General features: G+C 40.9%; 1 protein-coding gene across 4 annotated transcripts; it reads left to right on the forward strand.

Moving 5' to 3' along the window:
* Positions 1 to 275: 275 nt before the first annotated feature.
* On the forward strand, positions 276 to 15414 carry ppp1r12c (protein phosphatase 1, regulatory subunit 12C). Of its 4 annotated transcripts, none has more exons than XM_058640984.1 (20): positions 276 to 649; positions 2528 to 2702; positions 2792 to 2922; positions 3275 to 3393; positions 4369 to 4528; positions 4632 to 4791; positions 4867 to 4941; positions 5034 to 5110; positions 5749 to 5861; positions 5956 to 6023; positions 6247 to 6377; positions 7199 to 7286; positions 8627 to 8744; positions 9711 to 9823; positions 9915 to 9967; positions 11040 to 11079; positions 11194 to 11307; positions 11780 to 11830; positions 12673 to 12723; positions 13641 to 15414. In XM_058640984.1, exons 1-20 carry the CDS (start codon positions 453 to 455, stop codon positions 13725 to 13727), a joined length of 2121 nt encoding a protein of 706 aa, XP_058496967.1. In that variant the 5' UTR covers positions 276 to 452; the 3' UTR covers positions 13728 to 15414. The 4 variants fall into 4 exon arrangements, with proteins under 4 accessions (XP_058496967.1, XP_058496969.1, XP_058496970.1 ...); XM_058640986.1 differs by having other exon boundaries at positions 277 to 649; positions 11194 to 11298; XM_058640987.1 differs by having other exon boundaries at positions 277 to 649; positions 4632 to 4776.
* Positions 15415 to 16691: the final 1277 nt, after the last annotated feature.

Here is a 16691-nt window from a genome sequence, read left to right on the forward strand (position 1 = left end):
TTTTTACATTTAAGTAACAGACACTTTCATCCAAAGTTAGTATCCATGTATCCATGTTTTTGAATGAAGCACTTTTTGTTTGTTGTGGCTATACAAATAAAGTCTGTTTGATTAATTGATTATTACTTTTGTAATATTATGACAAATGTATTTTTTTAAGCTGTGTTTACATGAGTGGAGTCTGAGAGAAGCACAAAGACAGGAAGTGGAATATGAAGCTATTTCAGTGCTTCCGGTCAGTGGCCTACTACAAAAGAGTGGCGCTGACGTCACACCGCTGCTGTTCAGTCGGCTTTGCGCGCTCCCGCTCTGGGGCTTCTTCCTCTTCCTCCTCCTCCTCCTCCACATCCAGAGCAAAGAACCAGGAAGTGAAAGTACACACATGGAGGGTGTGTCTTCCCCTTCCAGTGTATGTCTTATTTTTATAAACACAGTCCTCCTCGGATAATTAAATGGGGGACTCGGCGAGGACCAAGCGGCGGGAGCAGCTGAAGCGCTGGGCCGGCTCCTGCACGGACAAAGCGTCCGCCGTGCCCCGGCGGAGGTGGCCGGGCGATGCCGAAGACTGTGAGGGGGAGCTGGTCGAGCCACCGAGGGAGCAGGCAGTGACTGCGGTCTCGGATGAAGTCAGCCCCCTCCTCAAACGACGGTAAAGGAAACCGTCTCCTGTTCAATTGTTTTAATAGGAAGGGCTAGGCTAACAGCTAGTTAGCTTAGCTTTACCACGTCAAGGTGCTGCTAAAGGAGGAATGTTGTGCGTGGGCTTTGGACAAAATAACACGAAACAAGCTCGTCAGCTACTGATAACGTCACTTGTTAGTGTCTCAACGATTCGACCAAAAAATGTTTTCTCGATTATTTTCAAACCGTCGATATCACGATAAATACAATGAAAATGTATGAAATGAAAGCTTTTTTTTTGCTCATGGGTGATTCTGGCGTGTTTCGTCTGTTCACGTATGACAGATTTAAGTACTTCATTTTTCACAGTGAAAATATCACATATCCTCAATGACATCCTTCCTGTCCACAATCGTCACGTCAAATAATAATAATAATATTAATAATAATAATTACTAGGACAAAGTACTTTTTCTCAGTCATATGTACAGAATTTGTCATTACTAATGGCTGTAATTCACATCCATATTTACACGTTGTGAATTATCTACTACTGACAAGTATGATATGTTTCTATAACTTTGTTGCCACTGAGAATTAAAGCAGCTAAATATTTTGAAAAAAAAAATATTGCACCTTCTGCGATTTGAAAAGTTGCCATAGGCCGTATCGCAATCTTGATAAATTGTTGATTAATTGTTCAGCCCTGATTTGCAGTGATGTGCAGTTTGTCAGATGCCATGTTTTTGTGATGTTTCAACCTTGAATTTCTACCCAAACTGGTGACAGTTCAGAAAAGTCTGTTACACAACGTTTACGCAACATATCTTTCAATTAATTTGTGCTGAAGTGTTAACCATCTTGCTCAGTGGTGTCAAACTGGCAGCTCACGGGCCACATGCGGCCTCCCGCTTAATATCTTGTTATAATAAAAATATGGCCTGCAACCTCCTCTTCTTTTAAACACAGCGCATGTGGCTGAGGCCCAGCTGTCAACGACGGGATAGAACAAGATCAATTTAAGATCATATTTCCCACTTGCTACTGAGCGGTTGTTTTCCCCCAATTTTTTTCTTGTTTGTGCCAGACTAGACACTTATTGGCCCCCGGGTCATTTGAGTTTGACACCGCTGATTGAGCTAAAACTGGCCATTTAAAAAAAACCCAAAACCATAAAGCTTATTTACAGATTGTTCCCTTGGTTACGTCCTTGTCACTTGATGGTGGAGACATATATCTTTATTTACAGGATGTTGCCTGTGCTTATTGAAGCATTTACCTCATGTTGAGGGTATACAGATCTTATCCGATTAAACATTTGTTTTTTTTCTGCGATATCCAATCCAGTGATTTTGGCCAGTGTCAGACCAATACCCATACAGAGTAGGGATCGACTAATATGGGTTTTTCTATGGCAGATGAGCTGATTTTCTCTTTTTTTTCATCAATCTGATAAAATGGTTTAATGATAACAAATAATAGAACAAATTGCTTAACTTTAGTAACAAGTCATTGAATAACACTGATGGTCTATTGCTGCAATTTACGTTTTATGTCTGCACAGCAGTGCAATTATATACAGTGTTTTCAATAAAAATGAAATATTAAATACATTAAATGGTAATCCAAAACCTAAAAAGAATAAACTTTTGGAAAGTACACAGTCAATCTGTACTAAACAATATTGGCCTGAGTAATTGGCCAAACTGTTTAATCGGTCAACCTCTAATACAAAGTATCGCATTGGCTTATCCTACGTTTGTTCTTACCGGATTTGTTTTCCTGTACAGTGTTGCTCCCTCTCCTTCCGCTTTGGTTTCGTCACTGTTTTGCAAGACCACAAGGATTTTTGTTGAGTAAATTCCCTCCATGACAATATTTATCAGCCTGTGTCCTCTGTCTCCAGGAAATGCGTGAGGTTTGACAGGGCTGCAGAGTTCCTGGCTGCCTGTGCTAGTGGGGACACAGAGGAGGCCCATGTGATGCTGAAAGAGGCCAAAGAATCCAATAAGACCAACGGTGAAGATGTGGGAGACATTATCAATTGCTCTAACGCAGATGGAATCACAGCTCTACACCAGGTGTGGCCCTTTCTCCCCCTTTACATTTGTATCACTTGACAAAAGAATAAGACAGATTTTCAGCTGTATTCTTAATGTCTTGTCTGCAGGCCTGCATAGACGGCAGCATGGAGATAGTGACGTTCCTTTTGGAGCACGGTGCGAACGTGAACCAGGTTGACAGTGAGGGATGGACACCGCTGCATGTCGCTGCCTCCTGTGGCTACCCTGAGATTGCAGAGTGTGTAGAATAAGTGGTCTCTACATTGAGCATTACATTTGAATGCCCTGTTGCTGCGTAATAATACACTGTGTACCACTGTGAGGATGTCCGTGTGCAGCATGGGTGCTCGGGTATTTTTCCATTCAACAATACTAACATTGTTGTAGTTGTTGGCAGCATAGCAAGTCAGCTAAAGCATGAGTGTGCTGGCCTGCTACACAAACACAAGCAACTCAAAAGATTAAGACATTTATGTACGTTAAAAAAAATAAAACGATACCGTTTGTTTTCACTTTTTCATTTCAGTGTTGTTTGTCCTGAATCTACGGGTTAAAATGATTCTCATACTCTCTGTGTTTTGTTTCGTCAGTTTCCTTTTGCAGCACGGTGCTTCCCTGTCTGCTGTGAACTGTGACGGTGATGTTCCTCTTGACATTGCTCTGGATGAAACAACTGAGTCTCTTCTTCAGCATTACACTCAGAAACAGGGTGAGTGGCGTTCACTGACGACCACACAGCCCTTTTAAAGGTGGGCCTGTTTGTAGTTGTTTGTTGTTATTAGCGGTAGAATATGTATGGGATCATGAATCTGCATATACAAGAACCGGCTTCACAGTTTAGTTTCACATGTAATTGGGTCTGTTTTTGATGTGTTGGGTTTTTCTGTGCATCTCAGTCCATCTGGTAACATATAACTGGTAAATGATAACAAGTAAGACAAAAAGTTGCTTAATTTCAGTCACCAGTTATTGAATAACACTAATGGTCTCTCCAATTTACAGATTATGAAACAGATATCAATAATTGGCAAATATCAATGAATTGGTCTAGCTCTAGTCTGAAGGACACAAACTTGATTCAAACAAACTAATAATAAGTTGTTGTCTGATTTGTGCCAAATGAAGATGGCAGTGCACAGTTCTTTTTCATTCATAGACCTGGTGTTAATGTCCGCCCTGAGTGATCCAAGCAGTGCTGAGCATGATTGATCCCACCTGTCATTTAAATGCATCTTGATGTGGATCTGGTCTTAACTGAGCTGTATTCATATACATGTTTTCAAAAAAATGTTGGATACGTAGAGAAAGAGATGCTGAGTGAATCAAAGCTATAAATAAAGGTATGGATGCTGAGACGTGTAACAAAAATTCTTAGTGAGAATTAAATTGGAGGAGAGGATGAGGAAGTGGTGTCTAAACGATCTTGATCATGGATAACATTCATGCGTCTTTTAACTGCTCTACAGTTTGGCGTTGTTCAGTTTTGATTCTTGCGTCTGACGTCATGCTCACTACTCTTCTAGTGACGTCACTCTCTGGCCAGTTAGTGGCCAGCAGTTAGTTGTGTTAACGATGAACAACCCGAGAGAGAAGTTCAATGGAATGCATTTTGAATGTGAGTTCTCATACTGTGGATGCATCAAATCTAGGAATGCATGTGCTCGACCTTTCTGCTCATGTGCAGGTGTGGACTTGGAGGCAGCTAAGCGGATGGAGGAGGAACAAATCATGAAAGACGCCCGCAATTGGCTAACTGATGGTCCACCTGCTGACGTCCGACACCCCAAGACCGGGGCCACCCCACTGCATGTGGCTGCAGCCAAAGGCTACTTGGAGGCCTTAAAGTAAACACCCCTGACTTGTTTTTCTACCTGTGGCTGCGTTTTGTGTTTATTTGTTGAGGATTTATTTTAACATGTTGCTGGTTCTGCTCTTGTGTTGTGTCAGAATACTGTGTCAGTGTGGCCTGGATGTGTCAGCTGTGGACTTTGATGGCTGGACACCTCTCCATGCAGCAGCACACTGGGGTCAGGGGGAGGCTTGTCGCATTCTTACTGAACACTTGTGCAATATGGAATCCCGCAGCAATGCAGTGAGGACCAAAAATGTTGTCGTCTGATGTTTGAATCATCCTGACAGTCGCTTTGATGTTTCCGTTGACACGTCGCCTCCTCTGTCACAGGGTCAGACGCCATTTGACGTTGCTGATGAAAGTGTCGAGGAACTTCTGGAGGAGCTTTCACAGAAACAAGCGAATGTGAGGAAGTTTATATTTACTTTGACCAAATGTTTGTGATTTAGAAGCGCGGCTGTCTTGGTCACTGACTTCTGTGTCTCTTACTCCTTCAGTGGCGTAAAGAACAGTCCAATCTTGACAGTAAAAACCAACAACCATCCACTGCAAATGCACAAAACAGAAAGCGGAGGTCAGTGGCTGCCTGGAACTCATCTTACATTTTCTATATTCTTCCCATTTAAAAACATCTCTATTGTTCCGTCCCATGAACAAGGACAAACTTACATATTACTGAAAATGAACTCCTGATATTTTTATTATTTTAAGTCCTGGCTCTCACTTCAAGCTCAGGTCTGACCACGCCCAGTGTGTCCTGACTACATCTTCAGATCCTGTCACAAAGTTCTGGGGACACAGTCATACACGCATCAACACATTATGTTCTTATTATGCCTTTGAGCCCAGCTTCTTGATGGACGTCTGACCTGCTGTAGTTTGGTTTGACACTGTCGTGTTTCTACAACAGCCTGAACAGACAGTCCAGAGGGAGGGAGAGATTTTTTATACTCAGACACATTTGGTAAAGTGAGGGAAGACTCTGCACTCTTACCACTAGATGTCACTAATGCTTACACACTGGACTTTTAACATTACCATAGTAAATGTATAGGACTATATAGTTGATTAGTAACCGGCACTATGACATTTCAACTTTGTAACAAATAAGGGAATTGTGTTTTTACAAACAAATACAGTCAAAATGTAACAAAATTAAAGACGAGATTTTATTTGTTTGAGGTCAACATCTGTTCTGTTCAATGGTTCCAGGAGCTCGGTGTGCAGGATGAGCAGTAAAGACAAGATGAACGTGCAGGACCAGTCTAAAGAGAGGGGCGTCTCTGGAGAGCTGGAGCTGAGCGAAGAAAAAGACAGCAGTCCCGGTAAAAACAACAATCACGACGAGTAATGCTACAATTTCTCTGTAAATGCGACGCACTGTGCTGATGCCTGGATATTCTGATTCCACTTTCCTAGAAAGCTCTATCGTGTCTAGTCCAGACACTGAGAGTGTGGCCACGTCTACAGTGAGTCCAGCTGACAAGGTAATGGTGACTGAGCTCAATCAGTCTACGTCTAATACTGAACAACGATAACTCTTTTCTATCAAAGAAAACCTTTCTTTCTTAGTTCATTGTTACACCAAAAGTGAATTCTCCCAAGCTGCATTAAAACATGTAAAAATTCTATTTCTTATGTTTCTCTGCAGCATAACATTTAATGATGACATAAAATGACACTTGACACTGCTGTTGTTTTGTGGTTCAGACACCAGAGGACAAAGACGAGGAGGAGAGGGAGCAGGACAAGGCAAGCCGCACGGCAAGAGTCCAACCCACACCTCAGACGAGGGACGCCAACGCTGAGAGTCCCAACAACCCCAACGCCGACAGGCGCAAGTATGTTCATCTTCTTACTTTATTTACACCCTGACGTAGATTTGTTGTTGTGTAGCAAGACGGAACTTTTCACTCCAGTTTCACATTTAGTTACAAAACAAACTTAACATGGCACAAGATATTATAGACAAAGCGATTAAAAACATGTAATAAGAGAGCACTCGAGTCGGTGCTCAGAACATATGCAAGGGATTTTTAAACAAAGAAGAGAAAACATTAAATTGAATAAAATAAAAACATTTCTTGGACAAAAGAACAAAAATAAAATACTTCCTCAGGAAGCAAGATAAAAATGTAGCTTTAAATTGAGATTAGAGAAACGGCTTCAAGATGCATTCAAGGAAACTTCCAATTCTTCACTTCTGCAAAGACACGTGCAGTCGACCAACTCGATGCTTACTGCTGCCATCATGAGATTATAGATGCATCACAAATGAATGTGAAAGGTGCTTCATTCTTATTATTGATCACAACTGTTTTGCCACTTCTCGTGCAGAATGTCATGCTGTGAGTAAACTCTGCCTTCAGGGTTATTCTAAAGCTGCACAAGCCAAATACATGTTCTTTTTTTAAGCAACTATAAACATAAACTACATACTAACGGGAAGTATATCATCTTTTTTTGTAGTCTATGCAATTTTATGTGTCGTGATTTTATCCATTTTCCTTCAAATCGTAACATGATTCACTAAAAACCAACACCCGAACGATAACAATACTGTCAGTTTAAGTATTAGTAGTATTGTATAGTATAGTATATACTGTAGTATAGTATTGTCATAATATTAGTGAGTCATTTGTGATGATGTTTGTGAGTTTAGGTTCCAGGCTCCAGTCAGAGACGAAGAGTCTGAATCTCAGAGGAAAGCTCGCTCTCGGCTGATGAGACAGTCTCGCCGCTCCACACAGGTAGAGCTACAGCGATTAATTGATCATCACTCTGTTACTAAATTAATCTTCAACTATTTTGAGTGTTTTTCTTCTTAAATGTGAATATTTTCTTTGCTCTATTTAACAAAGAAATGAGTCATTTTGGTTTGTGGACAAAAGCTGGTATTTGAGGAAATCATCATCATTTAGGTTCCCAACCTTTTTTCTTTGAAGCCCCTCTTGCTTGTGTCCAGGACAAACCCTAAGGCGGGCTTGGACCTCAGGTTGGGAACCATGGATTTAGGGGACTGTCAATTGACCTATTTCAACATTTTCTGGACCAAACTTGATTAATCAATGAAATATTAAATTGAAAATAATCAATTGATGGATTTTGTTAGTATTTGATGAAAATTAGCTTTGTTTGATGTTTACGTTCCAAAAGAAAAACAAAGGAGGATTGGAAATGGAAATTCTATCTTTTTTTTTTTATGATAAATTGTAAAGCATCATCTGCCATGTTGACTCATGTCATCATCCAAACTTAATTATATCCCACTGTAAGAAAAACAGTGGAGATTCTAATAGAGCTGAAGCGATTAATTGATTAATCGATTACTACATTAATCCACAACTATTTTGATAATCGAATAATCGGTTTGAAGCTTTTTTCATGATTAAAACAAGATTTCCGATGTTCTTAAATGTGAATATTTTCTTCATTTCTTTGCTCTGGATAACAAAGAAATCATCAGAAGTGAATAATTTTGGTTTGTGGACAAAACAAGACATTTGAGAACATTATCATTTGCAGGTTTGACGTTTTTTAAGGTTTTCTGATATTCTGAACACCAAATGATTAATCGATTAATCGAGAAAATAATCATTAGTTGCAGCTCTAGATTCTAAGAAATGAAGACATAATGATCCTTCCTAAGGATGTGGGTCGCACATAAACATGGGATCATGTCCTTGAGGGTTCTTGGTGAAAGCTTTGAAAGACAAATGAGTGTGTTTGTTTGTGCCGAAGTGGGAGCCCGGCCCGGCCCTGTCAGCAAACACACATCTCCACTCAGCGAGTCCACTTCACTCCCAGGCTCCTTCCAGCACCAATAAATGAACCAACCCTATAAAATATTGAACCGGTTCAAGCCTTCTGTGCACAACAGCGTCTCAAGTGAATCCACCTTTAAGTCGAACAGACTTTTGTTAGTTTTCTGTTATGAAATCATTCAGTCACTGGGTCAATCATCTTTCTGCATCACACATGTAAGAACTGTCAGCTGCTACTGTGAGCCTTAATGTCTACATCATTACATTACACTACATTAACTGCAGTGGTTGTAATTGTGCTGTGTTTGTGTGGTTTGTGCGTTCAGGGTGTGACTCTGACAGACCTGAAAGAAGCAGAGAAGGTTGCGGCGAAAGCTGCGGATCCTCCAGCTCGCACCGTCCAGCCCGTCAGCCCCATAGTCACCATCACACCTGCTGAAAGGGGTGAGTGAGCATTTTCTTTTTTCTCTTAAACTAAAGTGAAGTACAAACTGCAACAAGGCGGTTGTTGATTTTCTAAATTCACCACTCGCTACACATGCTACACAAAATGCTTGAACAATAACCAGGGTCCTTAAACTCCTTGAAAATTGCCCTTAATAGACACGGGTCATTGAAAGTGCTTGAATTTTGTGCAGGAAAGAAGTGAAGTTGATATTTCGGTAAATGTCTCCCTTGTTTGTTATGACACCGCCTGCTCTTTCATGTGCCCTGCATCGATGTACGTAGACTACAACAAACATGGAGTCATAATTACTAGTAGTGTGTGGACAATGTCTCTGTGATTCCATGCAGAACAATGAAATCAGAAATTTCTGATTCCGACTCATTGTTTCACAGAACAATGAGCGAGTAACGTTAATGACATCTCGTTAAGAACAATCACGTGACCAGATGCAGAGAGTGCTGCACATCACACGTAAACTGTCTGTTCACCGTTCACACTGTGGGCATGATTGCGTCACTTCTGTTTGATGAAGATTTCTCGTCTGTAGTGCGTTCGAGAGGAAATGGGTTTTCTCACATTAGCACTCAAGGCTCTTTAAGCCTGAAATGTGGTTTCGCAGTCAGATCATTTAGTTTTGACCCCTCCCTTTACTTCACTTATTTGTATTTTCATGGGGACTGAGTATTGTCTGATCTGCACCAGGTAAAGATGAACAGAGCTGTGAGCTCAGTAAACGCAGCAGGACCAGGAATGTCCGAGTCTGCAGCTGAAACAAACACTCCTGTCACAGATGAGAGCGTTTCCTGCATCTCACCACATGTTTGAGTTACATCAAGAAATCATTTGAGCTCTGGTTTCAGTTTCAAAAATGTATGTCGAGATATTGCTCCTCGTACTTTGGAACTCAACACTGTCCAGATGAGAACTCAGGTGTGTTTTCTGTCCATCTGCACGATCTGCAGAGACGGACACGGTGAAGCAGGTGGAGCAGGACGGAGACAGGCGTCTGGCAGTGAAGGACAGGAGGAGAGGCAGGAAGGAGAGACGCTCCACTGGTATCGTTCAGCCGGGAGAGGTAAGAAACCATCACAGTCAAACACACACACACACACAAACACACAAACACAAACACACACACACACACACGATTGTGTATCTTTTTTCAGAATGAAGATGAGGACGGTCATCTGGAAGAAACACTCAGTATTAGCACCTCTGGGTGAGTCATGTGCAACTGTCTTCAGTTTCAAAATGTCAGCGTGTTAACATGATTATTTTGAGATTTAAAGTCTTAAAAATGTCCAAATCTGTTCTGGTATTTAGATGATCATATAGATATAACAATAATCAAATAAATTAAGATAAAAACGGAGCGGTACATTTAAAGACGTCACCTGCGGCCAGACTTCTATTGGACAATAACACTGGTGTCCATTCACATGTTTCTCACGTTCAGTGTGTTTCTCACGTTCAGTCAGTGTGTTTCTCACGTCCAGTCAGTGTGTTTCTCACGTTCAGTCAGTGTGTTTCTCACGTCCAGTCAGTGTGTTTCTCACGTCCAGTCAGTGTGTTTCTCACGTTCAGTGTGTTTCTCAAGTCCAGTCAGTGTGTTTCTCACGTCCAGTCAGTGTGTTTCTCACGTTCAGTCAGTGTGTTTCTCACGTCCAGTCAGTGTGTTTCTCACGTCCAGTCAGTGTGTTTCTCACGTCCAGTCAGTGTGTTTCTCACGTCCAGTCAGTGTGTTTCTCACGTCCAGTCAGTGTGTTTCTCACGTTCAGTGTGTTTCTCAAGTCCAGTCAGTGTGTTTCTCACGTTCAGTGTGTTTCTCAAGTCCAGTCAGTGTGTTTCTCACGTCCAGTCAGTGTGTTTCTCACGTCCAGTCAGTGTGTTTCTCACGTCCAGTCAGTGTGTTTCTCACGTCCAGTCAGTGTGTTTCTCACGTTCAGTCAGTGTGTTTCTCACGTCCAGTCAGTGTGTTTCTCACGTCCAGTCAGTGTGTTTCTCACGTCCAGTCAGTGTGTTTCTCACGTCCAGTCAGTGTGTTTCTCACGTTCAGTCAGTGTGTTTCTCACGTTCAGTGTGGTTTCCCCTGCTGGCCACTGTAGAAAAGGCAGTTTACACAGTTTTAAAAGTAAAAAAAAGACCCTTTACATATATGGAAAGATGAAAATAAAGATGCTTTACTTATGTTCTAAAGTCCAAAAAGACGTTTTACATGTTTAAAAGTCAAAAAAGCAGCTTTTTCTCTCTCAGATGTATAAATGTAAACGTGTTCTCACATGTCTCCGCAGTGAGACTCACCTGGGCGACTCGTCGGCTGACTACAGAACGGTACGTTAGTGAAACACACCCGAGGGCTGAATGTGAGTCGAGGCATGATGACGCTCTGTAGAAAGGTGACCAGGAACTACTAATACTGTGTGTGTTCCATTTCTTTTTCCACAGCTGTACTTGAAGGTACTGCAGGAGAACCTGGCTCTGAAGGAGAAGGTGCAGGAGATGGAGCTGCTCCTCAGTCAAAACAAAGTGGAGCTGGAGAGACTCCGACAGGTTCGGCAGGTTTGCTGCGTCTCCGACCTTTAACATTAAAAGAGCGTGTGTGTGCGTGTGTGTGAAAGTAATGTTATTGACGTGTGTGTGTGCCATTTTCTGTCATACACATTGACCATGTCAGGACCAGTAGTCCTCATGTAGACCAAAACCTGGTCCTAATGAGGCAGAAGTTCATTACTGAGGCTCTGGTTAAAGCGCCTCTCTATTGCCCCCCTGTGGATTTCTGAGTCATTACAAAAAAGTATCCAGTTTGCTCAGCTGTTCTTCTTTCAGCTGATAACTGACCAGTCATGAAAATGTAATCCTTAAACTTTTTAATCAATTATCAACATCGTATATTAATACTCAGGTCATTGCTGCGTCAGTGTTGTGTGTGTGTGTGTGTGTGTGTGTGTGTGTGTGTGGTGGATCTTGAGTGTTTTACTCCATGTGTTCAGTAAGTGTCGCCGTCACTCACATGAGTTTCTCTGTGTGACAGAATCAAGAGAGCAGCACAGACAGACCAGCCCTGCTGGAGCTGGAGAGATTTGTACGTATCCTTCTTTTCACTCTTCACTCTTCTCGTTGTGTGTTTCATTTGCATCACAAGTCAGAACTGGGAGTGAAGTCACCTGAGAGTTGACAGATCCACTAAATCAGAATCAGATAAACACATATCTCTTCAACAACTTACCTGCACTTTTCACATGAATGAATCATTAATGAATGAATCACATTGACTTTGTTGAAATGTTTAAGCACCATGATTCCTGAGTGGACCTTGGATGCGCCTCGGCCGTCGGTTTTCATGCTTGTTGTTCAGTCAACGTATGTCAGGGTTTGTGTGGTTGCTTTGATTTTCTGACTTTGAAGAACTTCCGACTACAGCTGTAATGCACCAAATGAGGAGTTGCTTCCCTACGGAGCTACAGACGTTTTGCGTTCCCTCACAAATGTTTTAGGGTAACCCTCACCCTCTCCCCGTGCCTGCCCGTGCACGGCACCTGCTCCCTGGGAGAACTCCCTGGCCCCGTGCCTCAGGCCAGCACTCGGATACATGGAGCAGTGACATGTACGGCTGGGCGGAGCTGAACCATGGAGAGCACAGGGGAGGGAACACTTTCCCACCATGATTCTACACAGACTCTGTATCTTCTTGTGTTGGCATTTCAACCTTACAGAAATAATGCAGTAATGCAAAAGTATTTTAAAGCGGGACTGGAATCCTAATTAATGTCAAACCTGTGTCTGTTTTACTGTTTCACGTCGACAAAGATTCACCAGGTTTGAGCGGTTCCATGTTGTTTGAGTGAAAGTGAAACAGCTGTGAGGTTTGAGCCTGAAACATACTGCTGGAAAGAGAAGGTGAAATGATTTGCTCTTGTCTGGCAGGAGAAGTTGGCCCTCCAGAGGAGAGCAGTGGAACTGGAGGACGAGCTGAAGGTAACAATCCCAGGTGACGCAGTGATGCACCTGTTTTTTAAATCAACATTGCTAAATGATTATTTATTCATTTAAACTATGACACATTTTTGTTCTCAGAAACGACTGCTGTGTTTTCAGATACAACTAAAAAGTCATGATCAGTCGGTTGTAATTACATCACTTTAATCTGTGAATATGAGAAACTGTGTTTGCTTCACATGAACCTTTTCTGTGGAGCGGTGAGGAGAACGAGTCTTTCAGAGAAAGTAAAGAAACTCACAACTGTAGCGTGATTGCACTCACTATGAAAAACAAAGTAGAAACAAAACAAAACTCAATAGCCATTAAAAGCCTCAGTGTAAACGAGGCGCTGATGAGGTCACAGGAGAGCTGAGCCGATCATGACACGACATCGCTGTAGATGGATCCTGAAAACAAGCGTTAGCAGAGGAGTCTGGAGGAGTCTGGAGGAGTCTGAAGGAGTCTGGAGGAGTCTGGACTGCCACAGCACAAACCAGTGACTGTCAGACAGTCTGTGATGAACTGATTCTAATGATCAGTTCACTCAAAACAACTGGGTTAATGTTGTCACCACAGTTTCACACAGACCCACAAAAAGACCTAAAGTAGAGTAGTGCTAGAACTCTATAATGGAAAGGCACTGGAAGGTTGGCAGTTCAGGTTACCCAGACCAAGGTCCTCCTAGTCTGGGACGGATCATGAGCCAGTGGGCCCCTGGGCAAAGACTGGAAAGGACCCTGCCACCATCCAGCACATAAATGGACAGTAGTTATGAGACATATCACATGACTCCTCTTTGTTAGCCGACTGATGCCTGGTCAAAACAACAAAGCCTTCTCAGCTGTGCTGACTCTGGGTCGATAGACGTGGTTATGGAGAAACGAATAATGACCCCGTCCTGTGTGACCCTGTAGGTTCTGGGCGACCTGAGATCAGACAACCAGAGGCTGAAGGACGAGAACGCCGCTCTGATCCGAGTCATCAGCAAACTCTCCAGATGAACCTGGACAAAACTACAACCCTACAACGTGATAAAAAGTATTAATGGGATTTCTGTTTTGTCCAAGAACAGAGAATCAGCATCAAACACCTGCAGAGCACATTCAACAGTAACTGAGAGGAAAGATTTCAGGATTATTAGCTTGTTTTGGGCCTTTTTCTTTATGATTTGGCAAATCTACTGTACAACAAGCTGAAGTGCTGCACCTGCTGTGGACTGACGGGATGTTCCTGCTCGCATCCACTTTTATATTATTTTACATTTTTATTATTATATTGTTGTATTTTTAAAAAAAGGAAAAACTGGAAATATTTGATGTGCTTTGCTTCTGCAAGACTTTGTATAAAGATCTGTATTATGAGACTTAAAGCCATGCACAGTGTGACTTCACGCCTGTTTCACATGTTAAACTAAATGCCAGTTGAGAGCGGAGGCTTGTCGGAAAACAAACCTTTATTTTGAAGCCATGGGTTTCATGATTTAACCGTAAATTTAGCGATCGCGTAATAATGGAGTAATCGTTGCAGCCCTAATTGGACCATTAACTCCTCAGGAAAATGTCATTTTCTCATAGACTTCCATCCAAATACAGTTCCTTTTGCAGCTAGTGGAGATTTGCCATTTGTGTCAGTTTAAATGGGATTATAATTTATAATTTACCAAATGGACACAACCTTAAACTTGTGGTTGAGACATGAACTGCTCAGGAGAACGGTTACTGACGTTTTAGATCGAGCTCATTTTCCTTTTTCAGACCTCCATTCAAGAGGAGCTCTAGAGGAGTCGCCCCCTGGTGGCTATTCTAATATATTCTTCCTTCCTGATTGAAGTCCTTGAGAAAAAAACGTAACGACACAAATCTCCAGTCTTCACAACATGTGTATGTTTTTATTCACAATCTGTGTTTAACCATAACACGTTAGTCTTCTGTTTTTTTCCAATCAAGTCGATCATGAATTAAGAATAAATTGAACAGCCACCAGGGGGCGATCTCACACCTTAGAAATCCACTGGCTACATTTTGAACGTAAATGTGCAAATCGTGTTTCCATTGTGAGGAAAAATGACGATCTGAGTCACCTGAAAACATCTTCACAAGTCTCCACAACAATTAAGATTTCTTGTTTCTTTATTGAATATCTGAAGCTATTTTTCCTTGATATGAATCTGCATTACTGTACAACAATGATTCATCCATTCACTTGTTGTAAATGTATTGTTTTTCTTACTTTTTTCCTTGTTTTTTTTTTTCCCAAACTCTGTTTTTGTTTTCATGGAGTACAAGTACATGAAGAAGGCAGCCTGGATGTATTATAAGAACTGGAAAGAGCTCCGCCCCCTTTGCCTTGAAGATATTTTTTTCCAGTGGCCACTCATGGAACTGCAACAAGAAATACTCAAACTGCCCAAAAAGCCATTTTCAGCAGTAAAAGAGACTAAAACTGTCCACACATGGAGACATGGACACAGGCATTTATAGATCTTTATATTTTATATTTTTAATTCATGGAGTTTCATATTTGTAAAACCTTACTAAAGTCCATGAAAAGCCCAGAAAATTCTTATTTCCCAGAGTGACATCACAGGTGTGTACGAGCACAGCAAAGCCTCTCGGGAACGGCTACTGTCAAGAAACCGTACGATATGAAAACTTTATGAGAAATGTGAATAAATGAAGGTGATGGGGAGTTTTTCTTTTATATTTTTTAAAGCGTACGACAAAGCAGGCATTGGTCATTTATTCGTCGGCCATTACCATTTAATTTCAATTTTTGTCTCATCCAAAATGAGACAAAAAATGTCATCCTATAGTATGTCGTCCAAAGTGAGACAAAAAAGTCATAGTATAGTATGTCGTCCAAAATGAGAAAAAAGAGTCATACTTTAGTATGTCGTCCAAAATGAGACAAAAAAGTCATAGTGTAGTATGTCGTCCAAAATGAGAAAAAAAATGTCATAGTATAGTATGTCGTCCAAAATGAGACAAAAAAGTCATAGTATAGTATGTCGTCCAAAATGAGACAAAAAATGTCATAGTTTAGTATGTCGTCCAGAATGAGTCAAAAAGTCATAGTATAGTATGTCGTCCAAAATGAGACAAAAAAGTCATGTCGTCCAAAATGAGACAAAAAAGTCATAGAATAGTATGTCGTCCAAAATGAGACAAAAAATGTCATAGTATAGTATGCCGTCCAAAATGAGACAAAAAAGTCATAGTATAGTATGTCGTCCAAAATGAGACAAAAAATGTCATAGTATGGTATGCCATCCAAAATGAGACAAAAAAGTCATACTTTAGTATGTCGTCCAAAATGAGACAAAAAAGTCATAGTATAGTATGTCGTCCAAAATGAGACAAAAAAGTCATAGTATAGTATGTCGTCCAAAATGAGACAAAAAAGTCATAGTATAGTATGTCATTCCAAAATGAGTCAAAAAGTCATAGTATAGTATGTCGTCCAAAATGAGACAAAAAAGTCATACTTAAGTATGTTGTCCAAAATGAGACAAAAAAGTCATAGTATAGTATGTCGTCCAAAATGAGACAAAAAAGTCATAGTATAGTATGTCGTCCAAAATGAGACAAAAAAGTCATAGTATAGTATGTCATTCCAAAATGAGTCAAAAAGTCATAGTATAGTATGTCGTCCAAAATGAGACAAAAAAGTCATACTTAAGTATGTTGTCCAAAATGAGACAAAAAAGTCATAGTATAGTATGTCGTCCAAAATGAGACAAAAAATGTCATAGTATAGTATGTCGTCCAAAATGAGACAAAAAAGTCATAGTATAGTATGCCGTCCAAAATGAGACAAAAAAGTCATAATATAGTATGTCGTCCAAAATGAGACAAAAAATGTCATAGTATGGTATGCCGTCCAAAATGAGACAAAAAAGTCATAGTATAGTATGTCGTCCAAAATGAGACAAAAAATGTCATAGTATAGTATGTCGTCCAAAGTGA

This window comes from Solea solea, chromosome 10 (genome assembly GCF_958295425.1).
Source record: "Solea solea chromosome 10, fSolSol10.1, whole genome shotgun sequence".
NCBI lineage: Eukaryota > Metazoa > Chordata > Actinopteri > Pleuronectiformes > Soleidae > Solea > Solea solea.